General features: G+C 54.1%; 1 protein-coding gene across 7 annotated transcripts in view; it reads right to left on the bottom strand.

Annotated features, from left to right (window-relative positions):
• Window positions 1-5,939: 5,939 nt before the first annotated feature.
• POLR3E (RNA polymerase III subunit E) overlaps window positions 5,940-26,940 on the bottom strand; it is a 38,184-nt gene continuing 17,183 nt past the window's right edge. For 3 of the 7 annotated variants that reach the window (XM_059154291.1, XM_059154294.1, XM_059154292.1), the window contains 17 exons: window positions 26,122-26,237; window positions 25,755-25,837; window positions 21,768-21,875; window positions 21,392-21,441; window positions 19,523-19,642; window positions 18,463-18,548; window positions 18,066-18,110; window positions 17,866-17,957; window positions 16,798-16,918; window positions 14,184-14,265; window positions 12,619-12,678; window positions 12,365-12,522; window positions 11,910-11,971; window positions 10,899-11,434; window positions 8,680-8,757; window positions 6,921-7,046; window positions 5,940-6,307 (listed from right to left, as the gene is read on the bottom strand). In XM_059154291.1, the coding sequence (XP_059010274.1) occupies window positions 6,251-6,307; window positions 6,921-7,046; window positions 8,680-8,757; window positions 10,899-11,434; window positions 11,910-11,971; window positions 12,365-12,522; window positions 12,619-12,678; window positions 14,184-14,265; window positions 16,798-16,918; window positions 17,866-17,957; window positions 18,066-18,110; window positions 18,463-18,548; window positions 19,523-19,642; window positions 21,392-21,441; window positions 21,768-21,875; window positions 25,755-25,837; window positions 26,122-26,237 (1,980 nt within the window). In that variant the 3' untranslated portion in view covers window positions 5,940-6,250. Of the gene's footprint in view, window positions 6,308-6,920; window positions 7,047-8,679; window positions 8,758-10,898; window positions 11,435-11,909; window positions 11,972-12,364; window positions 12,523-12,618; window positions 12,679-14,183; window positions 14,266-16,797; window positions 16,919-17,865; window positions 17,958-18,065; window positions 18,111-18,462; window positions 18,549-19,522; window positions 19,643-21,391; window positions 21,442-21,767; window positions 21,876-25,754; window positions 25,926-26,121; window positions 26,238-26,940 lie in introns of all 7 variants that reach the window. The other 4 variants (XM_059154293.1, XM_059154295.1, XM_059154297.1 and 1 more) reach the window with 4 other exon arrangements.

Here is a 26,940-nt window from a genome sequence, read left to right as displayed (position 1 = left end):
AGAATTTGAATTTATACCAGCTTTTCTTCCATAATAAAAAACAAAATAAAAAAAACTCTGTTTCTTTACACCTCCAACCCCATCCCTTATAGGTGCTGTATACCCCAAAACATAAATTAATATATTTTTTAACATACTAGTCTTTTAAATTACATAGAAGACCAGAAGGTGCCTCCTTAGCGCAGTAGGCAGCGTGTCGGTCTCAAAATTCCGTAGAGGACCAGATTTGGATTTACAAATCAAAGTTACAGGGGGCACCTGGGTGGCTCAGTCGCTTGAGCATCCGACTCTTGGTTTGGGGTCAGGTAGTGATCTCAGGGTCATGAGAATTGGGCCCAACACTGGGCTCTGCACTCAGCAGAGTCTCTGGAGATTCTCTCTGTCCCTCACCCTCTCCTTCTGCCCCCCCTCACCCGTGCTCTCGCTCACTTGCTTTCTCTCTAAAATGAATAAATCTTTAAGAAAACAGGGACGCCTGGGTGGTTCAGTTGTTAAGCGTCTGCTCAGGTCATGATCCCACGGTTCTTGGATCGAGCCCCACATCAGGCTCCCTGCTCAGCAGGAAGCCTGCTTCTCCCTCTCCCACTCCCCCTGCTTGTGCTCCCTTTCTCACTGTCTTCCTCTGTCAAATAAAATCTTTCAAAAAAAATCTTTAAAAAAACAAGGTTGCAGTAATACTACTTTTACACTGATTTTTTTTTCTTTAAATGTTTCTTTTTTCTTTTTTTTTTTTTTTTTAAAGATTTTATTTATTTACTTGAGAGAGAGACAGAGAGAGCATGAGCGAGGAGAAGGTCAGAGGGAGAAGCAGACTCCCCGTGGAGCTGGGAGCCCGATGCGGGACTCGATCCCAGGACTCCAGGATCATGACCTGAGCTGAAGGCAGTCGTCCAACCAACTGAGCCACCCAGGCATCCCAGTTTCTTTTCTTTTTTAAAGTAAGCTCTATGCCCAGTGTGGGGTCTGAACTCACAACCCCAAAGTCAAGAGTCACATGCTCTATCGACGGAGCCAGCCAGATGCCCCAAATGCATTAGTCTTTTTTTTTTTATTTATTTAAAGATTTTATTTATTTGACAGAGAGATCACAAGTAGGCAGAGAGTCAGGCAGAGAGAGAGAGGGAGAGGAGGAAGCAGGCTCCCCGCTGAGCAGAGAGCGCTACGTGGGGCTCGATCTCAGGACCCCGGGACCATGACCTGAGCCGAAGGCAGAGGCTTTAACCCACTGAGCCATGCAGGCGTCCCTGCATTAGTCTCTTAAGTCATGTAGAAAACAAAAAGTACTATTACAAACCAGTGTTAGATTGGCTTTTAGAACTGTCTAGACATTTATTCACCTTTATTGAAATCTTTCTCATTAGGGTGTCAGGTTACTGTCTAGTGCCCTTTCGTTTCACCTTGCAGGATACATCTAGTGGTCATGAACTCCCTCAACTTTGGGTACCTGGGAATGTCTTAACTTCTCCCTCACTTTGGAGGGACAGTTTTACCAGACATAGGGTTCTTGGTTGACAGTTTTTGTTTTACTGCTTGTGAAGCACTTTGTCTCTATTGACCCACTGTGTTCTGGGCCCCAAAGTTTCTAACAAGGCATCTTTTGATTATCTTATTGAGGATCCCATGTGTGTGAGGATTTGCTTTTCTGTGGCTTTTCAGAATTCTCTCTGGCTTTTGCCAAGTTTGATTACAATATGTCTCAGTGGGTCTGAGTTTGTTACTTGGAGTTTACAGAGCTGCTTGAATGTTTATCTTCATGCATTTTCATCAAGTTGTTGAAGTTCTCAGCCATTATTTCTTCATACATTCTCTGCTCCTTTATCCTTCTGGGACTCCCACAATATATATATGGTCTTTTTGGTGGCATCACACAGGTCCCTTAGGTTCTGCTCACTTTCCTTCACAGTTGTTTTTATTTCTCAGATGCGATAATTTCCATCACAGAAGTTTGCTGATTCTTCTACCTGCTCAAATCTGCCTTTGAATCCCTGTAGTGAATTTTTCATTTCCATTGTTTTTCAGCCCCAGAATTCTTTTTCCTCTTTAGTTCTATCATTTCCATTTCGTTCACACATTTTCTTGACTGTCTACATCCTCTTGTTCTTTTGAGGTCTTTAAAACACATTTGTCTTAAAGTCTTTGTCTACTATATCTGCCATTAGGTCTTTCAGGGACAGTTTCTGTCGATTTATTTTTTCCTCTGAGTGCCCCCTATTTTCCTGGTTTTGCATGCCTCGTGATTTTTCGAACACCAGACATTTGAATCTGATAATGTGGTAACTCCAAGATTCAGATTCTCACCCTCTCCCAGGTTCTGCTGGTTTTCTTGGTTATTGTTTTGTTTCTTTAGATTGTTGTAGGCCAGGTCTGTGCCGAGGATCAGCCTGAGGTGTAAACTTAGGGTCTTCTCAGGCCTTTTCTGAGCCTTTCCCTGGGCATGCATAGTCACTTTCTAGTTTTCTCTGTGTATGTGATCATTTTAAAATATCCTAGTTTTTAATGTCTCCCCAAAGGGGAAAAAGTGAAAAATGAAGAGGGCGGGGCAGGGAGCACGCCAGTCCTTTCGACCCCGGCGGTCACTTCAGCCTCCACTGGAGAGACTTGCAACAACGGGGGCGGAGGGACAGCGGCGACCAGCTCTGCACCTCTGTCTGGCCGGAAGCAGCCATCAGGGCAGACTGCTGACCCTTGAAAGGGCTTTCTGCCCACGCAGGTTCCTGTGAGCTGTTGCAAGCTGCTCTGTGAGTATGACTAGTGGCAGGGTGGTTGCTACTGTACTAGGAGCCAAAGTTGACCCAAACTGTCAGCAACGGACAATCCTGGTTCTCCCTGGAAGTTACAAGTCTTTATTTAGACTCTGTTCTAAAATCATTGCATCAGACAAATTCTGCCTGTGCAGTCGGTGACTCGGTCAGGAGAGATGGCTGGTGCTTCTCACACTAGTGTCTTTCCAGAATCTTCCTAAACTTCACCTACTCCCCATCAGTTTAAATCACCTGAATCAGTACTAAAGATCTACGTGAATTTGAATTTGAACTGGTTTCTGTTCTAGGATTAGCTTTCATGCCCTCTATGGCAATTTTTAATCGCTTTTATAGCTTGATATTTTCTGGTTGAGAGAATATTGCCTCACTGCTCCTTCAGTATTTCCCTTTTCCCATTTTTCCCAATATGACCTTTAAAGTTAGCTTACCTGGTTCTTGCCGGGAAATGGTTATTGGGATCAAGTTTAAAAACTGGTTAAATTAAGTACAGACTATAACACAGAGACTTCAATCCAAAACCAAGGGTGTATGCTTTCTGGTTGTTCCAGGGGTCTTTGTGTCTGTTTCCCAAATTTTTATCAGTTAGGTGCTACAGATTTTAGAAGGTTCACACACCTCCTGAATATTATCTTTTCTGTTAAAACATAGGTATGTATCTGTGTATGGATGGGTTTCATTATTATTTGAGAGTGCACACACATAAGCAGCGGGAAAGGCAGGGGGAGAGGGAGAGGCACTCTGCACTGAGCAAGGAGCCCAACTTGGACTCACCCCAGGACTCTAGGTCATGACCCGAATAGAAGATAGACGCCTAACCAACGGAGCCACCCAGGTGCCCCTATACTGTTTTATTTTTATGTAATCTCTGTACCCACTATGGGGCTTGAACTCATGACCCCAGGAATGTTCTTCCAACTGAGCCAGCCAGGCCGCCCTACTTCTGTTTATTTTCTTACTGTAGTTGCATATAGGAAAGCTATTGATTCGTTATTTTGTTGAATGTTTTTCAGAGTAGCTTTTTTGATTCTGTTGACATATCTAAAAAAATTTTTTAACCTCCACACCCAAAATGGGGCTTGAATTAATAACCCCAAGATTGAATCACATGCTCTACCAAACCAGCCAGGCACCCTGAAAAGACGTTTTAACTCCTGTCTTTTTTGTTAGATAAAACTCATTTGTCTAAATTTTTTATTTTAATGTAGTCCTTCATCTAATCTAAGTTGTATACCCAGGATCTTAACTATGGTGAGTGACCCTGGATCTCCATCCTAAGGACTATGTGGGTTGTTTGATGCAGCGGGTTAACTTTTTAATGAGGTTAATGAGAATCCATCTACTCCTATTTTAAGAACTTATATCTGGAATGAGCTGTAGATATCAGTCCCTGAGACGATTATTTTTTTCTCTTCACGGCATGAGCTTTATTGTGCATGTCCTCATATGACCCTCGCGTTTCTGTGACGGTAAGCCTTCCCAGGATCCTCACACTTTGCAAGACAAAGTTGCTTATTTTTTTTAACACGCTACTGCAATTTACTACTTAGGTTTTAAATCACTACTTCAGGAGTATTTGGAGGCTCCTCATATGCTGACAAACCCTTGGGTCTGTCACAAAGATGTGATCATAGTTCAACCATGAAAATACCTGGATCTTTTCCTCTAATAAGTGGTCTGTTGTAATTTTCTTTCCAACCAGTTTTAAGGCTTATGCCATTTTCTTTCATGGGTTGGTGTAACTTACAACATTGATTTTTACACCTTTAAAATAGTTCCTATATTCCTCATGTTTATTCACTTTCCTATTTAAATTGTGTTTATTTTAAAGAAAGATAGGATTTTTTTTTCTTTTTAAGATTTTATTTATTTGACAGAGATCACAAGTAGGCAGAGAGGCAGGCAGAGGGAGAGGGGGAAGCAGGCTCCCTGCCGAGCAGAGAGCCCGATGCGGGGCTCGATCCCCTGGGATCATGACCTGAGCTGAAGGCAGAGGCTTTAACCCACTGAGCCACCCAGGCGCCCCTTGAATTCAGTGTTTAACTCCTCCATCCTTACCAGCGTGTTTCAGGCTAGGACTCCCCACGAGCCCCATCGCTTGGTTACTTTCCATCTCTGTTGTACACCATTAGAAGTCCAAGAGCGGGACATACTCTGTCAACTTTGCAAAGTTTTTTATGCTTTCCAGGCTTATGTTTGTTAACAATTAGTACCAAGAACATAATGTACCACCATCCTGTTAAACTACAGGGGCATACACAGACCATCACCTAAACGTCAGATAGTGGCTCTAGTGCCCAAAGCAGTGCCCTAACATATAGGTAGCAGAATTTCGTATCTTGCCCACCCCAGCTTCCTCCGCTCCCCCCCACCACTGCCCCCAATCCTCTAGGGCTGCATGATCTGCTAAGGTCACCATTAGATACATGTCCCAAATGAACACTTAAACCATGGCTGGTCCAAACTGCAAGCATCGTAAGTATAAGGTACCAGATCTTGAAAATGGAGTAGTTTACATTTTTTGTACTAACATTTTTATTCTATATTGCTGTTTTAACTATTACGTTAGGCTACAGGTATTTTTACCCGTTTGTTTTTACTATCGTAGATGATTGCGCCATCCTGCTGGGCAGCGCGAAGTTCTCCCTCTGTCCGTCGGCTCCCTTCCCTGAGACCGTGCAAGGCTCTGAGAGCTCAAGCAACACTGCCTTCCTGTCACCCTTAGAAGACAGTAGCACCATGATGCCAGGTTAGTGTTAGTATTTATTTTAAAAATACACAAAATACAAATTTTTTACATCAAAGGGTGATAACCTCACTTATACATTGTTCCATACTTACCTGGTTTGGTTTGCTTCCTTACGCAAACATTAATAGATGGACTTCATTCTGATTTTTTGCTAGGGTTCATGTAAGCAGCTGAGACTGACTGCTACATAAAGTTGTCTTAAAAGGGAAGTTGGCCACAGACACCCAGCAGTGCAACAATTCGATTTGGTTTAATGAAATGGGCAGAAGTCTTAGCAGATAGGTAATCGAAGACTAAATATTGGCTTCTAGGCATTTTAATTACTTAAAACCTTAAGGTTTTCTTCATCCTGTAAACAAATGTGACTTAGTCCCTTGTTGGCATTAAATCTGAAAAGTAAAATATTAAACCATGATTTTCATCAGCCTGCCTGTAGTCAGGATACACTCTCTTTATTATGAGAATGAAACCAAATAATAACCAAAATACATCAGGAATTTCAAACTATACTGTAATGAAGGTCCCGGCTGCCCTCTCTCCTAGGAGCGATCTCAGTTCAGTGCCCCTGCCCCCGGCCGCGGATGCCCCCCGCTGTCCGCCAGACAGCACAAGGCTCCGGCCGTGACAGGGTCGTGTCCTCTTGCTCCGTGTCTTCCGAAGCCGGGAGACCGCTGCCGCCTCTGCTGGCTCTGCCGGCCTGCCCTGGGCTGGGGTTCACCGGGTCAGCGGTTTGGGACTATTGTCAAGACTGTACTGTCCCTTTAAGGTACCACATGCCGCCACAGCTCACACAGCAGTCCTGGGAAGAGAGACAGAGAGGGGTGTTAAGGGCGGACCTGAGCAGGAAAGGTGGCGACTCTGTCCCATACAGAACCCACAGGTCCGTCCACGACGCACGGATAGAACACAAACGGGAAGTCCAGAGCTGCCTCCTCACAGCGCTGCGCGAGCAGCATTTGGGCCTCAGGGCCGCCTCCTCTCAGGGGGCCCAGAAAGTAGGGAACCATAGATAAACGTGCTTGGCAAGCACAAGCTTAAAAACAAAAAACGGTCCCTAAGCAGACCCAGAACGAAGGTGCCTCAGCAGTCGCTCTAGCTTACGGCCCGGACGGCTGAGGTCAGCACGACGGGACGAAACGGGGAGCAGCTCTCCAGGCGGGGGTCTGCAGGGCGGTGCGCGTGCCGGCTGCTCCCGGTTCTAACGGGGAGACGAGTCAGGACTCACAGGCCCCGTTATCTTTGCGAAGGTGGCGTCCACACCGCCCTCAGCTCACTGCTTTGCCCGCACCCTCCAGCAGCAGGAGCAGAGACCCCCTGGCTGGGGCAGAGGCCGGATGTACGAAGCACCCGAGGCCGGGAGGAGCCAGCCCTGGGCGCCCCAGCCAGGGGCTGACGGCGCGGAGCACGGATACCTTTAGCACTTTATCCACCTCCTGCTTGCTCAGGTCCTCTCCGCACTCCTGGGTCAGCCGAGATTGGATCATGTTCCGGCGGACCCGGTAATTTTTGGAAAAGATTTCAAGCAAAACCTGTCGGTGCTTTAGTAGCAAAAATAAGTTAGTGCGGAAAACAGTCACCTAAAAGAGAATCCTCTCCAAACAAGAAAGGCAAAGCTATGGCCCTAACCGCACACCGCAGTCCGTGTATGCCCAGGACTTCTGTTTAAAGATGAACACACCTGACCCACCGGTCATCCCGTGACCCCCAGGACGAGGAAGAAAAGCCAGGGAAGTGCCCGCAGAGGGCAAGCAGTTTGGACTTGGTGTTTCCTGATAACTAAGCAGGGAGAGACCCCAACTAAGTCAGCTGTGTGAAGACCGGGCAGGAAAGCTCTGTCGCGTGTATTTTAAAAAATAAGCCTTTCTTTGAATCTGATTAGGAGAAAAAATGGTCAAATTCTTTGAATTTCTGACTCTGCGAGAACTAGAAAACTCCGAGGCCTCTCCTGGCAAAGAGCACAGAGGCTGGCTCAGAAAGAGCCCCTGCACTGCCCTAGTGTGAGGGCCCCTGCTGAGGCCATAGGGGGATGCTCCCCGCTTGCTCCCCACACCTTAAGGATAGAACCTGGAAAAGGGCAGACGTGTGTTTGAGCAGTTTAATCTTCATCCGTAAACTTGAGGCAAGTTCATGATTTAAGGACAATTTCTGGACCTCAGGGTCCATGAGTATAACCAAATAGACACTGCTGCTGGTTTGACTCCTACTGTGCTCACTGGACCCTCGGGACCCTAACTGCTGGGGTGACAGGAGGCAAAATGGACCACTTTCTACCTTATAAACCAGCACCTGAGCTCTAATAAATCCTTCTGATTCTTACTGCCAGAGGCCACCTGACAAACATGGACGGTCACTGGTTCATGAGCCCAGCTGGATGGCCGAATCCTCAGGAAAGATCTGTAGACATGTTGGGGTGCCTGGGTGGCTAAGTCGGTTAAGTACCTGCCTTCTGCCAGCATCCTAGGATCAAGTCCCACATCGGGCTCCCTGTTCAGTGGGGAGTCTGCTTCTCCCTCTGTCTACCACTCCCCTGCTTGTGCTCTCTCAAATAAAATCTCTTTAAAAATCTGAACAGGTAGGGGCGCCTGGGTGGCTCAGTGGGTTAAGCCTCTGCCTAATTATGATCTCTGTCAAATAAATAAATAAAATCTTTAGAAAAATCTGAACAGGTAAATACCTAGCTCCTACAGAACTGAACTAAATCTCTGGCGTCAGTGCTAAGAGCCTACATGTATTTTTAAAAAGAGGATTCCAGGGACGCCTGGGTGGCTCAGTGGGCTAAAGCCTCTGCCTTTGGCTCAGGTCATGATCCCAGGGTCCTGGGATCGAGCCTCGCATCGAGCTCTCTGCTCAGCGGGAGCCTGCTTCCCCCCCCCATCCGCCGCCTGCCTCTCTGCCTACTTGTGATCTCTGTCTGTCAAATAAATTAAAAAAAAAAAAAAAAAGATTCTAATGCAGATTCTAATTCGACTGGCAATCGGGAACCACTCGTTTCAACTCAAAGGGCAGGCAGGTCCAGCCTGTCTTAACAACACACAAGAGACACAGAGCCAAAATGTGTAAAATGGGCAGGGGCCAGAAAATCTTAAGTGTACATTCTGTGATCTGGGTCTCCCTAGAGGCCTCCTGCCCCCAATCCCTGCTCTGGGGGAGAAAGCCCAGAAGTCACCTTACCTGGTCGCTCATGTCTCCAGACTCCCAGAGGGCGAACACCTTTTGCTCGTCGGGGGACGCAGCACTCTGGGGGGGAAACTAACCAAGGCCCAGGTGTGAGCTGTTCGTCCTTACCGGCTGGTGCAGCCGCCCTGCCCCTCCCCCTCCCATTCTGCGTCGGCCCCGTCCAGGGAACGAGCCCACGTGAGACCAGGGGTTCCAATTCCGGCTCTTGCCACTCACTAGGGCTGCAGTAGGATGGAGCAGGAACCCCCAGATTCAATGGACGAGGGGAATCTGGTTTCTGCTTCACAATGCTTGGCATTAGCTCACCTCCAGCATCCAGTATCGGGGGCCTACCCTAAACATAAGCCCTGAGACGTGTCCTGAGCAGCACTCCCGCCCCCACCCACCCTAGGAGTATCCTAGAGATTCCTTCCAGCCCCTTCCCTCAAGGGCTATGGTGGTACAGGTGAGAGGCCCTGCCCGACTCGCAAGCAAACCACACCACTTGGGTCAGCAGGGTCCGAAGGCAGACCAAGGAAAGGGGGGCCTGGCTCAGGCACGTGGTAGCGTGGTTTCCAGCCCTGACCCCACGACACAAGCAACAGTGGTCGCTCCTACCGCATAAAGCCCCAGAGGGACCGAACTGCACAACGTCATTCGATCATCAGAAACCAGAGAGGCGGAGCAAGGTGTTGCAGCCTCCCCCCTCTCCATGGGAGAATCCAGCTCAGCGCTGACTTCGTGTCTGCTCACACATCTAACACGCGGCAGGACTGTGAGTCGACTCACTCTCCCTGGACCTCAGCACCCCGAGGCTGGACACATCGGAGGGCTTTTCCTCCTCGGAGGGGACCATCCTCTAGGGTCCCCACATCAGGATCATGGGGAGGGAGGTCAACGTGAGCAGCAGAGAGAGGCCACGGTCTCCTGGGGACACCAGTCCCACCAAGAGGAAGGAGCAGGGCAGGGGTACCTAAGAGCAGCCTACCTCATGTCCCTCTCCCATATGACCCCAGACCCCAAGTGGCTTAGCTAACCCTGGGCAGGCGCCCTTCCCCTGCCTGGCCAAGCTCCAACAAAGGGATCCTGGAGCTAACTAGACCCATTTGCTGGGTGGGCAAGGGTGGCTCCAAATAGGACAGGGCCCCCATACCCTGGTACCTTCCCTAGGAAACTGCACCAACAAGGCTCCCGCCACGAGGGCAAGATGTCCCGGGACAGCCTAGGCAGCATGGGGTCCAGGGCCTCTCGTCCTAGTCTGTGAGTCTCACACAAGGATGGCCTTCGCCTCAGATCACCGGAGGCTACAGGTGCTTCTGACCTTAAACTGCAAACGTCCATGTTCCCTTAACCGGCAGCCACAGTCCCACAGCAGACCTGCCTGCTGCCAGGTCTGAGCAGAGCCTGGGGGACAGAATGACCAGCACCACATCCTGAAGCCACAGCCTGGCCCTCTCCACCCTCGGCTAAAGGAAATGGTCTGCGACACGCCGTCCGCGCCTGCGCTTCTCCCACTGCAAGGCCGGTGCCCACAGCGGGCGAGAAGCCCGGGCTGTGGCTGGCTCACGCTGCCGCCTCAGGCCCGGCGGCAGAAACACAGAGCACACCAGCCTGCCGGAGCCCGGGCGGCACAAGCCATGGGCTCGGGTCAAAGGGTCTGAGCATCAGTTAAAGCAGGAAAGATTTCAGCCCGGCTGCCGCTACACTCGGCTTCCAGCTCCGGCACCTCCTGGGTATACGACCTTCACACAATCAATGAGATTCGCTTCTCTGAAAATCAGTTTCTACACCTTCAAATTGCAAAGATCAAATGACAGGAGTGAACTCATCCTGAAAAATGGGAGGGCTGACATGGACCCCCATGGACCAAGGCCCTCCTGTAGGCCAAGCAAGGGGTTAGCGCCTTCGGACACCGCAGTGAACCCTCACCCAAGGCCCAGGGTACCAAAGCCCACATGTGCCCACATCAGAGGCGGGTGCAGAGCCTAAGGGGCGCAAGCTCACACGAAGCCAACCCATGAGAACCAATTCAGACCAAGGCCAATGCTCCTCCCGAGTTCCCAGGCAGCCTCCAAACAACTGGTTCCCCCAAAGCAAGCAGGGCGCAGGCTGCTCCGGAGGGTCCCCCACTTGCCTTCCTGCCGGGAAAGGTGCCGCGTGCCCGGAGCCCTCCTGAGGGGCAGAGGGCGGCCTGGCGGGTCCGCCCACCCGGAGGCGCGCCGCGCTCTACTTACAGGCACCAGTATCTGCTTGCAGCCGGCGGCCAGCACCGTGTCCTGCAGCATGCGGTCCGAGATGCCGCTGAACAGCGTGTGGCCAGGCGGCAGGCTGGCCAAATGCAGGTTGAAGAGGCGCTTGAGTTCACTCAGCGTGAGCACGAACTGTCTCTGGAAGGTGGCCTCCACGAAGGCCCTCAGTTCCTGGGCCACCGGGGCGCTGGCGCAGCCCGGCGGCGGGTGCCCGTTGAAGCTGTCCCCGCCGGCCGCCCGCCCGCTCGGCAGCCCGTTGGCCAGCCTGTTGTGGAGGCCGCCACCGAGAGAGGTGAGAGAGGTGTCCATGGGCTCCTGGGCTTCCTCTGCCTCTCGATCTTCCTCGTCCTCGCCCTCCTCACTCACGGGCTCCTCCTTGATGCGCACGCCGGGCAGGCCCGCGGGCGCCCGCAGCTGCTCCTTCCTCCGCTGCAGCTCCCGCTCCAGCAGGGCGTGGTTCTGCTGGGCCTTGCTTTTGGCCACTTGGACCCGCTGGTCCCCGGACAGCAGCGCAGCAGGTCCTGTGGGGGGACGCAGTGCTGCTGTGGGGGCTCCGGGACAGCGCAGAGAAGGGCCCTTCGCCCAGCCCGACGGGGCTGAAGCAGGTGCTGTGCTCCCGCCTTCCGCCCCCGCCTGAGCCCGGAGGGATGGAGCGCCCACCGCCGTGAGGAAAGAAACCAGCGGGAAAACCAGAATCCCACGCGGGGAGGTTCGAACCGGGACGGGCGACTGCCGAGTCCCTCCCTGCCAGCTCCTCCTGTCCCATCGCCGCCTTCTGCTGACCCAGGAAGGCCTGCACCCCAGCACAGCCCCCGAGGACAGAAGCCCTCTGTCCCCGAGGCCAAGCCCCAAGCTGAGGTCTGTGGGGACGGGGAGGACGGCACCGAAGGACCCCCAGGGGGAAGAGCCACACACCCCTCTGCGGCCCGCGCCCGGACAAGCCCCTGCAGAGCAGGCCTCCCGCAGCCAGGGCTGGCTTAGGGGCCCCGTGCCCACCTGATTGTCCATCTGACTTCTTTGGCAAGCTTTCCTTCACAAGATTATACACTTTTTCTAATCTGAAAAGAAAAATAAACTCTCTTAACTTTACACCGCGACCCCAGGCACCTGCCCCGCTATAGCAAGCCCCGCTGTCGAGGCAGGGACATCCTGGTGGCTGCAGATGCTGGCGCGCGGAGCCCTGCCGGCCCTCCCGACAGCACGCAGGCCCCACGGCCCCTGGGAGCCTCCGGGCTGGGGCGGGCGGCGGTGCCCCTCCCGGCTCCTCAGAACGGACAGGCCGGCTCTGATCGGGAGGGTGGCTGTGCCAGGCCGCTGCTGGGGGGCTCTGGGATCGAGGGCAGCGTCCGTCCGGAGTGGAGGAAGGGGCATGCAGGGCCCCGGAGTGCCTTCCCCGGCCCACACTTGGCCTGGGCGGCCAGGCTGCTGTGGACTGCCCAGCAAGCCCTTACTTGGCCTGGATGCCCGTCCACAGCATGTGCTGCCGCTGGACCACATCTGGATGTTTCCTGATGAACTCCCCGTCGTAAGGCAGTAGGAACTCCCAGCCTTTGTTGATCCTCACCACGGCCATGTGCTCCAGGAAGTCCTTCACGTCCTCCGTGCAGAGCTGCGGGACACAACGAAGGTGGGGCCTGCAGGCCAGGAGCCGCCGGACCCCGCTCCCTGCAGCCGCGGGGCCAGGCCTCCGACCGAGAGCACTTACCTTAGTCACTGCTGCCACCTCCTTCCTCACCACCCACCGGCTCTGCGTGAACTTCCACATCTGAGAGAGAAAAAGCAGCCTGTTTCCAGGAGGCAGAGACAGATTGCTCCGAAGACCATCCCCCAGAGCCCTGTAGCTGTCCTGGGGGCCTGGGATGAGGGAAGACCGTCCCCGACAAGAAGTCAGACTGGAGCAGCCTCCGCCCAGGCCCGACTCTGACGGCGTCCGCGCGCAGGGCCACGGGCTGGCAGGCAGTGGCAACCGGCACACGGGCTCCAGTGGGTGAGCCCAGGAGTGGATATCCGCTGCACCTGGGCGCCGAGACAAAAAGTGCAGGGGCACCTAGCCTCTAACTGTCCAGAGAAGCTGGGACATCGAGTCAGGCAAAGAGAAAACACAGCCACTCTCTCGGACAGCTTAGGGGCTGCCCTACCCACATCACAGTCACCGCGGACAGCTTAGGAGACTGATTTCCCCAAACTCGGAGCACAAAGCTGAGGTCAAGGGAGGCAGTGCAGATCTCAGCTGCTGGGGTCCAAGCCCCTGAGAGGAATGCCTGGGCCAGAACTTACCAGATGAGGGCAGGGCAACGGAGTGGGGAATGAGCTGGCTCAGGAGTTGCCAAGACCCACGGCAGTAAGGGGGGAAACACATACAAGAGAAGCAGGCCTGCCCGGGACCGTGGGGGATGCTGGCACTGTCGGGCCCACCTAAAGTCGGTGCCACTCAGGGGTTTGGGCCCCGCGGTACTCAACTGCCCAATTATTCATAATGAACTAAAAATCTGGTTTGTACCAGAATTTTGAGTTGTAAACAATTAATTCAAGTGAATTTTTTTTTTTTTTTTAAAGATTTTACTTATTTGACAGAGAAAAAAAAAAGCACAAGAAAGGGGAGTGGCAGGCAGAGGGAGAGGGAGAAGCAGGCTCCCACCCAGCAGGTGGAGCCTGATGTGGGGCTCGATCCCAGGTCATGGCCTGAGCCTAAGGCAGATGCTTAACCCACTGAGCCACCCAGGTGCCCTCAAGTGAACAGTTAAAAAAACCTGCTCAGGGGACTCCTGGGTGGCTCAGTTGGTTAAGCAGCTGCCTTCGGCTCAGGTCATGATCCCAGCGTCCTGGGATCGAGTCCCACATCGGGCTCCTTGCTCCGCGGAGAGCCTGCTTCTCCCTCTGACTCTGCCTTCCACTCTGTCTGCCTGTGCTCACTCTCGCTCGCTCTCTCTCTGACAAATAAATAAATAAAAATCTTTAAAATAAAAAAAAAAAAAAAAGAAAAATTTAAATGTTTAAAAAAAAAAAAAAAAAAAAAAAAAAAAACCTGCTCAGGCCAAAAGAAATATGTTCCTTAGCCAGAGTCCACCTAAGGGCCTCTGGTTTGTAATCCCCAGGCCAAAGGAACTCTAACGCTCATGTGAAGCCCAAGACTCCAGGATTCCGAATCAAAGGAGAAAGAACCATCCAGAGCCACCCCCTGCCCTCGCCCTGGCCACAGAGACCTGCCCTTCCCGTGGAGCCCCTGCCACAATCCCGGATGACCGGAGGCCAGAGAGCCTGGGCACTTACAACAAAGTCGCGACCGCGGCAGAGCACCTCAGCAGGCACACCACTGTGAGGGCTGGAGGAGTCCTTGGGGTACAGGATGTCGCTGCCAATGAGAGCAGAAGCAGGGGGTCAGTCCTATTCCTCAGCCCCTCTGCCGCCTGCCACCCCCCTCCCCCTGCTCCAAGCGCTGGCCCAGCCCCTGCCTCTCCAACATGGGCTGGGACAGCTGCCCCCGGGGCTGCCCTTTCAACCGTGGAGCCTGGCTCTGGGAACACATGTAGAAAAGAAAGAGTTCTTCCTCCCGCCCTTCCCGACCTTCCGTGCACACACTGGCCCAGCCCAGGCCCAGGGCAATCAGAGAGGGCAAGGGCTCAGAAACAGGCCTGGCACTGTGGGAGGAGAGCGAGCCCCACGCGCAAGGCAGGTGTGAGGCCTAGGGAGACTGACTGGGAAGCAGGACACAAGGTCTTCACCACGTGCCCAAAAGGACAGGCAGGCGGTGTGAGTGGGAGCAAGCCGGGTCAGTGGCTGGACCTGGAGGGACCCTGAGGCACGAGTGGGGCTGAAGCCTCCGGAGCGAATGGGACCGGGAGTGCAGCTCAGAGACCTTGAGGGCCCAAGGGCAAATGACCAGGTTGCTGAGGCTTACAGGTATAGCCTTGACCGAGTTCAGCCACAGGCCCTGTCATACACCCCACCCCACCCCCAACCACGCTGTGCCCGAGGAGCCCCCGCTCTCCGGCGCCGCTCCTGCGGGGGCTCTCTCCTCCCTGGCAACCGGCTAAGAGTCTTCCTTCCAGGTCGAGCTGTGTCCGCTCCCTTCCGAGAAACACGCTACGGGGACAGGAACTGCCACTGCCGCACGGACGGAAGGGAGGCCTAGGAAGGGACTGAACGGGCGGCGGATGTGGTGCGCGCCCCGGGTCTCTGCACTCGGGGAGCTCCTCTGAAACGGTGCCCCTGTCCGCCCCACACATCTGAGGACGGGGACAGCGCGTGAATGACAGCAGAGCACGGGGCGCAGAGCACACCATGGAGACAGATTTAGTGAACGATGCGTGAATTCTGCATCTCCTCAAGGAACCCACAGTAGGACCAACAAGCAAGCAGCACCACCCCCAGGCCGCAGCGTGGCAGTGAGGGCTCGTGGCAGGACCTGACAGACAGGTCGCAGGGACAGACCCCAGGCTGAAAGGGCAAAGCACCAGGGCCACACGCAGTGCTGGGCAAAGAGCTCAAACCCCATCTCGGTGGCTGCCTTGCTGCCAGAGGTTTGGCCAGTCTCTGCATCTCAGGGTCAGTGTCGTCGGGAGTGATGGGATGCCCCCCCCGGCTCTCGCTCATTCGTAGCATAAATATACCCAGGTGGTCCCATTTAACAAGTGACGCACCATCCAAAGGTCTTCCACAACGGACACTTAACGTGGCTGGAGAGGACAGCCGCGACCTCCGGACAGACCCTGGCCCTGTTTCCCAGTGCAAGGGCGCCACCAGGTGGCAGCAACGTGAATAGCCTTTGCAAGCACTTGGCCAACTAACCGAAATGATGGACTTTCCGCAATGAAGTACTCGAGAATTTTGAAAAATTCCTATTTTGACAGATTGTTCACCTTACACACTTTCTAAAAAGTGAGGCTTTATTAGCGTATTTTATGTTACACTATTTTAAATTAACATAATATAGATACATGTATATTCAGCCACACTTAGAAGCCGGGGTCTGAGACGTGCCAGGCATTACACTGAGTGCCAGGGACAGGAGGGAGGGTCCACACAGAAGTCCCTCCCCACCTCGCAAGTGACAGTCTGGTGGAGGGATCACAGGAGAAAAACTCCTGAAAGATATCAAGCCACATGCTCCGAACCCCACAGCACGTGGGAAAGGAAACTTGCGCTCAGACGCATCTTAATGAACTGTGGAAAGCCACAAGAGCAAATCTCAAAAAGAGCCAGAGGGGACCAAGGGTAAAGAGAGGAGACTCGTCACTATAAACAACGAGAATGAGAATGCAGGGAATTAAGTCAGCGTGTGGAAGGAAAACAATCAACCTCGAATTCTACACTCAGGAAAAATAACCTTTAACAACAAAGGAATAGACGTCTCTGACCATACGAAACCCAAGGGAGCTCCTCCCCTGCAGACCTTCGTTAAAGGAAACAGCCTAGCGGTTTTTGGCAGAAGGAAATTATCCCAGATAGAAACTCGGGCACAGAGGCTCATGATGAGCAAAATAAACAGAATGTGAGTAGATCTGAAGAATATTGACTGGATAGGATACTGTTCTGTGGGTTGTAAGATACAATTAAAAACTATATAAATACAATGGCATGTGAGTTGGGAGGAAGAGAATTAACATCCTAAGGTCTCTGAATTGTCCTGGGTGAATCCAACACGATCAGTTATGAATGCACCACTGCACCCTGAAATCTACAGGGTGCTCCCTACAGGAGCCCAGAAAGGATAATTTCCAAATTGGCAGAGAGAAATGGAATAATAAAACAAGAATCCAGTAGCATGTAAGAATGGATATAAAATGCAGGACAAACAAGACAGCACTAAGGTAGACTTAAACCCAAAACATCAGTCATCACGTTGAATTTCAATGGGTCAGATACTCCCACACAGAGAACTTACCTCTTCACAACCCAGTTTCCTTGGACTAACATCGCCACCTTCTGGATGCCACGCAGAACAGCCACAGAGTCGATGGAGGGGCCGAGGAGGCTCATCAAGTTGGCAAAAGGCATGACCTTCACTGAGGACGCAGGAGACATGAGACAAGGGAAGAGAGCCTGGGCACGCCCCCCACCCCCAAGTCTATGCAGCCTCAGGCTCCCATAGCCCCCCCCCCCCCCAGCGTGGGACAAACGCTGGTGACACAGATAATAAGCGCTGACTCCACTGGCTGCTCCTGCAGGCACCCCGCGCTCACAGAATCCTGGAGCGAACATTACAGGATGCCCGGCTGGCTAGTTGGTATAGTAGACCAACTGGTAGAGTAGACTCTAGATCTCAGGGTCATGAGTTCAAGCCCGACATTAAGTGTCAAGCCTACTCAGGGTGGGGGGAAAAAAAAAAAAGGTAAAATCATTACTACTGGGGCCCAGAGAGGGCCTGGAGTAGGCCCCATGTCCTCTGCAGCAAGGCCAGTGGCCTGGCACCCTGGCGGCCCCAGGGGGAGCTGGGCTCTCCCTTCTGCTCAGGCTCCTGAAGATCCTAAAAGTGGTAGCTCCGGAGGGGAGCCCAGGCCCGGGACTCAGCTCTGAGACTCAGGGCTCATGTCTGCCCTACAGGTTCCGGCTTTCCGAGTCCTCTGAGAAAGGAGACCATCCCCGCTGTGTGCAGGGGCGCCACCAAGTCATGCGAGCAAATGTATGGAGCTCATGTTCACATCCAAGACTCGGTGTAAGCCGTTAAGCTACAGGTCAGCCCTCTGGAGCTCTCCTAGTTCCTTAGACGCAGCGGGGTCAGCCACCTGCCCAGGCTCACCCAGCAGGGGAGTGCTAGGTGGGGGGGAGAGCAGGAGCCCAAGCCCAGCTGAGGGAGCCGCCGCACTGCTGCGGTGCGATCCTTCCGGACGAGGCCCCAGCTGTAAAGCAGGAGCCTCTGGCCTTGCCTCTCAGTCCTCAGTCCGTCCCACACTCCGTTCCTCCAGGAGGTGGTAGGCCTAGGGCCCCCTGGGAGACGCGGGTGTCCACCCACCATTCTTCATCAGGATCTTGATCTGGTCAGCCAGGGGCAAGGTGCGCAGCTGGGCCATGGACAGGACGTTGCTGGGGGCCACGGGTTTGTCTCTGTTGAAAACAGAGACGGTGGGTTAGAGGAGGGGGTGAGAGGGGAGATTTGGGGTGAGAGGGGAGGTTTGGGGTGGGGAGGGTGGCGTCCAGCCCAGCTCTACTCACTTCTCCTCCTCCGGGCTGGGGGGCATCAGCATCATGAGGTATTCGCTGCAGGAGAGAGGGTAAGTCAGCAGCTCCGGGCTCTGTCCCTGTCCCACCCCCGCCCGCAAATCCAGGCTGCACCTAGGCTGAAGCCTCCCCAGGGGAGGGCTGGGGGCTGAGACCATGCCCACCCTCCCCTAGCGTCCCCCAAACCTGCGGAGAGCGGACGACCATCTCTTCCCACCCCCACCCCCCACTGGCCCTCTCCAGAGGAGGACGGGCCCCCTCCCATGTCCATCTCCCTTGCTTCAGAAGGGACCACGTCCCCAGGAAGGCCCCACACCAAAGGGACCCTACTGGGGCCAGTGGTAGGCTCAGGAGCCCACAGGACTAAACACCCTGGCCCGGCTGGTCCCACCTGGGTGACTTGACGAGCTCTGTGTTCTCGACCCCGCTGGAACCCTGGCACAGCAGGTACTGGCGCTCGTGCTCAGAGCGGCTGTCCTGTTGGGGAAGCAGCAGGGGGGGAGGACCCTCGGCCACCACCCTGGGGCCTGCGCCACCCCCCCCCCCGAGCCCCTCTGCCATCCCGTTTTCACCCCTGCATCACCCTCCACTCCAGCTGCCCACTACCCTGCCCCAAGGCCAGCCACACAACCACATCTAACCACCAGAGCATGGCATCCAAGCCTCTGTGAGGTGTCCTTCACCGCTTCCAGCCCCAACACCCATGTCTTGGGTGCCCTGCCTGGGACACAGGGCCAGTAACCACCAACAGTAAGAGGATCAGCTAACAGTCACTCAGCACCTACTACGGGCCTGGCTCTGGTCTAATGGCTGCAAATGTACATCAAATTCTCTCATTAGGTAATTTGCATAAAGTCACACACCAGGAAAGAGCAGAATTTCTGGAAGTCTGACTCTAAGGCTCTGTCCAAATGGACCTCTTTCAGGAAAGTTCCAGAGAAATCAGGAGTTGCTCCTCCCCCAGAAAGAAGTTGGGGAGCCTTATGGCATCTTTGACTTCGATTCAATCACTTCCCTTACTCCAATACAGTTTCAAGGTCTGGGTTTTAAGCACATGAGATGAAAACCAAGCATCGTCAAAGCGCCCAGCGGTGAAGCTGGCCTGCGACAGCCGGCCGGTTCTCCGTCGAGGGCCCACATTCAGGACCCACGATGCATGAGACCTGGGGCCAGCAAGAAGCTCACAGGAGGAGAGCCTGCGGATGCCCACGCTGCTGCCCCAGGAAACGGTGGGCTCCTTTCTCGGTCTCCTGCTCCCCGGGGGACACACGCTAAGTAGACCGGCTGGAACAAAGGACAAACTGTCCCCAGGACTTCACCCTCTCTCCTCGGGCTCCCCACCACCAAGTGGCTCTCACTTATTCTGAAACCATTTCCAGGTGAGACTGGGCTCCTCTCCCAGGATCCTGGCCCAGGGCCAGCGTCAGCCGCCGGCCAGGACCCCAGCTCACCCTCAGGCCGTAGTAGTGCAGATGCACCCACGGCTCCTCAGCGTGCTTCTTCTGCAGGAACTCGTAGGACTGCACGCGGCGCTGGCGGGCCTGCTCCGACTCCGGACGGGAGAACCGCACCTGGGGGGGTGGTCGTGGCCTCAGGCCTGGACCCATCCTGGGCTGCCGGCCCGCGCACGCCAGACTGGAGCGCCCAGCACCACTCCCACCTCCCCTGGTTTCCCGACACACATCTCTTAAATTCAGCTCCAACCGTGTCCCTCTGTCCCTGACTTGCCGACACAGGCCAGGGAGCAGCTTTCTCTTGCTTCTGCCTGCCCGGCACCCAATCCATTTCCACTCCCACTGGTAAGAGCCGCCCCCCACTTTGCTTGGGAAATGCCCAGTTCCCCCTCAGCTCAGGGGAGCAAGTATCCCTCCCCCGGCCCCCACCCCCACACACGTTCCCAGCCACAGGAGTGGGCACGTGACTCAGACCTGGACAATCCGAGCACCAAATCCTCTTAGCCACAGGGGCTGGTTCAGGGTTGGCCAAGCCAATGAGTCCAGTCTGGGACTTTAGTTAGAAGTAATGAGAAAGAAGTTTCTTTTCCCCTGGGGTCTTGGAAGCTGGGAGGATGAGAGCCTGGAGCTGGGACAACTCTGTACCACTGGGGACAGACACCCTGCCTGAGAAAGAGGCCAAAAGAGGAAGGCAGAACCTAGAGATGGGAGGGAGAAACCAGGTCTCGATGACAGAGTCTGAGCACCTGAATCCAGCCATACCTGAAGCTACCCCCTCAACTTTTCAGGAACAAGGGCCAGTACATTCCATTTGGGGCTCATGCCAGGTAGATCCGGGCTTCTGATGCTTAGTGTCCGGACCCAACAGGGCCCTCACACCTCTCTTATCAAGGGGACCCATGCAGGGGCGTTGGAGGATTACAGAACCCTGGGATTCTTTTTTTTTTTTTTTTTTAAAGTAGGCTCCATGCCGAACATGGGCCTTGAACTCATGACCCGGAGATCAAGAGTTGCATAATCTACTGCCTGAGCCGGCCAGGCGGCACAGAATCCTGGGATTCTACATGGGTCCTTTGAAGTTCATGGGCCCAAGAATGACTTGTTTGACGAGTCAGGCTCCTCGCCAACTGAGTCCCCAAGAAGGGAAGGAGGGTGATCATTCAACAGGCCACTGAGAGAACAGGGTGAGCACCCACCACCACACACGGTCATATCGGTATCGCCCCATCTTCAAGGATGCGCAAAGGCTCACAACTTAAGCCGTGTCTGAATGCCGCCCATGTCACTATTTATGCCTTCTTCCTTAAACACTCATTTTACCCTTTCTGTGCTTACACAGAGGGAACGCTACAGGCCATTAATGGAAGGTCAATATTCTTCTCGCAGTGTATGAAATACAGGAATAAATATTAAAATAGGAATGTTGCATCTGTGCACCACTGAAAAGACAGAATTACATGGTTAAGTAACATGGGATTCTGGCTCCGCTGGGACACAGGCTTCATGGCGCAGACGGGGGGGCGGGGGGGGGTCCCCTGGACTCCCTAGGCCCCGGTTTCCTCCTCCCACCCAATTCCAGTTCCAGCCACGCCCCAGGGTCCCTGCTCTACAGAAGGCCCGGGCAGCTATCCTGTACTCGGCCGGGGCAGGTCTGGGGCGGGTGGAGACAGGTTAGGCCCCCAGGCTGCCCAGCAGGAAGGCTCGGAAGGATGGGCCCCTGTTTGGGTGCCGGCTTCGCCCCCGGAGCCCGGGTTCCGCAGAGCCCCCCCCCACACCCTATGCGGCCTCCAGACAGCTGAGCTACCGAGCCGGCGCCGCGGCCCCCTCCAGCGGCACCCCCTCTCCTCGGGGCCAGAGTTCACTCACCGTGATCTGCTTCACGTCTTCTTCCGCCTCATCCTGCGAAGAGTCTCCTGCTGCAAGAGAAAGCGGGCGCTGCTTGCAGCCTCTGGTGTTGCCCCCAATTCCCCAGGCTTCAGGCAGGGGTATCTGGGAATTCTTCTAGACAGAGGTCAGTGGACAAGTCAGCGCTTTTCAGCTGGCAGCAATTTTGCCCACCAGGGGCCACTGGGGAATGCAGGAAGACGTCTGGTTGTCCAGCGGCGCGGGAGGCTGCTCCGGCATCCCGTGGGGGGAGTGGGGACGCTGTGAAGCATCCTGGAATCCAGCCCCCTGCAGTTTTTCCCACAGCCAACCCATCCCAAGATGCAGCCAGAATGAAGGCTAGGGGTCCAGGGCTCACCCTCATTGGCCGCCTCCCTCTCCCGGTGCTTGGCGTCCGCCTTATCCAAGTAAGAGAAGCTTGGCCGCAGCTGCAGAATGCCATGGAGAGGCGTCAGGTGCAGCTCACCTGGCAGAGGAAGAAGACCTTGGACTTGACTCTGGGAGCTGGGGCCAAACCACCCAGCTGGGCTCACAGCAGTCACAAAGGGCGCTGTGCTCCCCCAAAGGCCTCTGCCCACCTGCCCCCTCTGCTCTAGCCCCCAGTCCCAGGGCCTTGGGACCACCAGGCCTGCGGCCCTTCCCAACCCCACCTGGCCCAGTAGGCACACAGTTGCAGCAGAGCACGAACACAGACTCTTCTGCTCCAAGACAGTTCGTTTTTGGGTTTTTTTTTACGATTTTATTTATTTGACAGAGAGATCACAAGTAGGCAGAGAGGCAGGCAGAGAGGGGGGGTGGGGAACAGGCTCCCTGCTGAGCGGAGATCCTGAAGCGGGGCTCGATCCCAGGACCCTGGGATCATGACCTGGGCTGAAGGCAGGCCCACTGAGCCACCCAGGCCACCCTCCAAGCCAGTTCTTTAAGCCGGCCTGCACTCCCTCCACCATGAGCATCAAAGGCCCTTATGACCCTGGTCACCACCCCTTCCCCCCGCAGTGGCTTGCTCTGGCACACGGCAATTTTTCCACTCTGAACATGGCCTGCTCTTCCCCGCCAGGCCACTCAAGGACATCCTCAACGCCCCCCGTCCTCTCCCCGCAGACCGCCTCTCGTCCTCATCCTGCAGCGTGGCTTGTCAAAACCCCGTCCGGGGGAGCCTGGGGGGGGGCTCAGCGGGTTACAGCCTCTGCCTTCGGCTCGGGTCATGATCCCAGGGTCCTGGGATCGAGCCCCGCATCGGGCTCTCTGCTCAGCGGGGAGCCTGCTTCCTCGTTTCTCTCTGCCTGCCTCTCTGCCTACTTGTGATTTCTGTCTGTCAAATAAATGAATAAAATCTTAAAAAAAAAAAAAAGAAAAAACAAAAACAAAAACAACCATCCAACCTGCTCAGAAGTCTGCTAGCACAAATGTGGCTCCCTACAGCCTGGCCAGCTAGGGGAGCATCTACACGGTCCTAGACGCAGCCAGGACTTTTCCTTGTGAATGAGACCCAAGCACTGGCAGGCAGCGCGAAGACCATCAATTTCTCTCAAGTCAATGTGGGCTTGAAAGAGAAGAAATGACACACTAAGGCTCAAGTAAGGGGCTCTCTGGACTCCAGAGGGAGCGGCATGCTCACAGTCAGGAGTACAGAAGCAAATGGTCCTACAAATACCATCTGATTTCACTCGTATGTGGAATTTAAGAAACAAAAGAACGGGGGGGGGCAGGGGGGAAGAAGTGCGCGCGCACGCACATACACGCACACAGAACAGATTTGGGGCTTCTGGCTGGCTCAGTTGGTAGAACACGAGACTCTCAATCTCTAAGTTACGAGTTTGAGCCCAAGCTGGGTGGGCATGGAGCCTACTTAAAAAACAAAAACACAGAAACACAGAACCCACAGACTGGTCACTCAGCAAACACACTGATGGCAACCACAGGGAAGATGGTGGGGGGAACGGGGGAATGAGGTGACAGGGACTCAGGGTACACTTGTCGTGAGGACCAGAGTCGGGTACAGAATCACCGAACCACTCTACTGCACACCTGACACTAACAGAACACAGTTCGTTAATAGAATTTACAAAATTAAAATGGAATCTTCTTACTACCCTACATGCAAGAATAATTTTCAGAAATGTTAAAAATTTTGGTATAGGGGCACCTGGGTGGCTCAGTGGTTTGGGCTGCTGCCTTCAGCTCGGGTCTTGATCTCAGGGTCTGGGATCAGGCCCCGCATCAGGCTCCCTGCTCCGCAGGAAGCCTGCTTCCCTCTCTCTCTCTCTCTGCCTGCCTCTCTGCCTACTTGTGATCTCTGTCTGTCAAATAAATAAATAAAATCTTTAAAAAAAAAAAATTTTTTTGGTATAAAATACTATAAATACCAGAAAAAACTTTAGGGGCGCCTGGACAGCTCAGTGGTTAAGCGTCTGCCTCGGGCTCAGGTCATGATCCCAGGGTCCTGGGACGGAGCCCCGCATGCGGCTCCCTGCTCAGCGGGGAGTCCGCGTCTCTCTCTGCCCCTCCTCCTGCTTGTGTTCACTCGCTCTCTCTCAAATAAAATTAAAAAAAAATTTTTTTTTTTTTAGGAGAACCTTTGTATGAACCTAGGATGGGAGAAAGAATCCTAAAAAAACAACACAAGAGACTCAGAAGAAAAAGGACAGGACAGGTCCATCTGGCTACACGGCACAAGTGCTGGAGTCGGACGTGGGTGACAACCGCACAGCAACGCAGATGCCCTCAATGTTACTGAACTGCGCACCGAACACTGGTTACAATGGGGGTGCCTGGGTGGTGCAGTCAGTCAGACGCCCGACCAGGTTTCGGTTCGGGTCATGATCTCAGGGTCGTGAGATCAGGCCCCGCACTCAGCCCCCGCGCTCAGCAGAGTCAGTTTATGAGTCTCTTCTTCCTCGGCCTACTCCCCGCCCCTACCCCCTAACCCCAGAAGCACGTTTTGTCTAAATCTTTCCCAAAAATGGTTAAAATGGTAAATTTCATGTTATGTACACTTTACCATAATAAAAACGAATAAAAAGAAACGAACAGCCCAGGTGCAAGGCTTGAGACCTGGGTTCAAAAAAGAAGGCTACAGTTATTTGGTGCTACTTTGAGCCCAATCTAGTTGTTTCCTTAGTGCTCAAATTAGTTTCACTTACTGCTTTCTGAATTCTAAATACTGAGCTACAATTCACATGCCATACAGAACTCCCCATTTAAAGCACACTGGTCAGTGTATTTTACTGTATCCCTGGAGTTGTACATCCAGCACCACAATCAATTTAAGAACATTTTCAGAGGAACCTGCGTCGCTCAGTCCGTTCAGCATCCAACTCCTGATTTCAGCTAAGGTCATGATCGCAGAGGAGGGAGACTGTGAAGCCTGCTTGGGATCCTCTCTCTACTCTGCCCCTCCCCCACTCCCCATGGAGAACATCTTCATCTCCCCAGAAAGAAACCCCAAACCATCCTCAGTCACTCCCCATCCCACACTGCTCTCAGCCACAGGCAACTACTACCTGCTTTCTGTCTCTCCATCTGCCTCCCCGGGACACCTCCTGACCTGGGCGGCTATGACGCGCGGCCTCCCGCGAGCGGCTGCTCTCACTGCGCATCACATTCCCAGGCTCATGCGCACCGGGGGACGGTCAGCACCTCACTCCTGACGCAGCCAAACACATGCACGGCCTAGTGCACCTCGCCATCCAGGCGTCCGCTCGCAGACTTAGGGACTGTCCCTACCTTGTCACTACTATGAATGATGCTGCTACGAACATCCGCGTACAAGTTTTGTGTGGGTGGACGTTTCGCTTCTCTTGGGTAGAGGCTGTCTAAGAGTAAAATTGCTCATGCAGAAATATCTTGTATTTTTTTCCTTTTTGAGAGGGACGGAGAGACAGCGTGAGTGAGTGAGTAAGGGGAGGGGCAGAGGGGGAGAGAGAACCCCAAGCAGACGCCCTGTTGAGCGTGGAGCCTGGCGCGGGGCTCCAGTCTAGCACCCTGAGATCACAACCTGAGCAGAAATCAAGAGTCGGAGGCTCCACCAGAAGCCCCGCAAGTACCTTGTGTTTAAAACAAAATTCTCGAACCGGTCTCAAAAGTCATGCTGTATGTCTGTGTCCCAGGAGGACAGTGACCTTGGAAGCACTGGCTCTATTGGGTCAGGCAGCATCAAGAGCCAGAAGTCCTTAGAGGTGGCCTCTTCCAGCCCCTGACAGTGTCATTTCTATAATCTGCCTGGCCCCTATGGGCATCCAGCATTCGGGGAGCAGCAGGCTGGGTCCCCCCACCCCCTATCCCGCTTCCCTCCCAGAAAGCGGCCTCCCAGAGCCATGGCAGCCTGGCTGCCCAGCGCGGGTACCTTGCCTGTAGAGTGCGGCAGCGTATCGGGCTGTGTTACTGGTGCTCTGGGAGGAGCAGAACGTCTGCTTGTCCATCAGCTTCCTGGGAGCACAGGGAGGACAGACTTCAGGGGGAGGAAGCTCCAGGCCCAGGGCATGGCAGGCACAGCCTCCTCCACCCCAGACACCTCCTGAATTCAACGTCCAGGGACAGAGATCAAGGCCCCAAGTTAGCATGTGTGAGCCTCAGGAGGGAGGCTGGGGAAGAGAAAACCCAAAGCCTGGTTTGTGGTCCAAGGACAGGACAAGCCCCCACTCCCATCACGGGGCCTCTCGGGAGGAAAAACATTTGCCAAAAAGCCAGGAGGCTGGGCACAAGGGACTCACGAGGAGTAAGTGCTGCTCTCATCTGCACAGGCGCCGTCCACGTTGAGCGCAATCTGCTCCCCTTTGCTGCGGCAATAGTTGGGGTTCAGGGTGTCGATGGCCATCTCAAGCTCTACCTGCAGGCATCAAGCACCCCCAGCAGCTAGGAGGAACTCAAGGACACACCCAACCCGGCCACAGCCATGTCCCGACCCCAGTCCCTGCCAATCCCAGCCCTGCCCAGGCGCAGGCCAGGCACGCATGCCTCCTAAAGGACCCCAGGGTTCAGTCTGCATCAAAGGTCACAAAGCCTAATTCCAACAGAAAGGCCACAGAGCCTTTATTTGGGGGGCGGAGGGGTGCGGTCACAGAGTTCCCTCTGTCCTCCCATTCTACCCTCCAAAATCTAAATTAGGGACCAACATTTAAAGCTCAAGAGATTTTTCTCATAAAAATTCTCATTTCCAACTTCTCTTGAAAAGTCAGTGCAAGTGGCAACGGGGGGCCGGCGCTGCAGCCACCCTGGACAAGACACGTGTCCAGAGCTCCCGGCCTGTCACCCCATCCCTTCGAGGCACTTCGAGCTTACCAGAGCTGCCACATGGCAGCCCGTGCCTTACCCCTGTGAACACGAGCCCCCGTTCCCAGTCTCTAACTCACACCCGGCCGTGCTCTCCCCCGGCCTCTCTGGAGCTGCCTACCCCCTTTCTTTCTGGGAACTTTCCTTCCTCAGCTTTCCAGGCTCAAGTGACTGTTCTCTTCCCAACCCTTCAAGTGCTCTTTCTCTGGGCTTCTAGTCCCCAGAGGGCCTGCCTCCCGCCTCACCGGCACCAGCCCCCA

The sequence above is a fragment of the Mustela lutreola genome, chromosome 17 (genome assembly GCF_030435805.1).
Source record: "Mustela lutreola isolate mMusLut2 chromosome 17, mMusLut2.pri, whole genome shotgun sequence".
In the NCBI taxonomy this organism is placed as follows: domain Eukaryota; kingdom Metazoa; phylum Chordata; class Mammalia; order Carnivora; family Mustelidae; genus Mustela; species Mustela lutreola.
The sequence above is the reverse complement of the archived record's forward strand: the minus strand, read 5'-3'. Positions and strand labels throughout refer to the sequence as shown.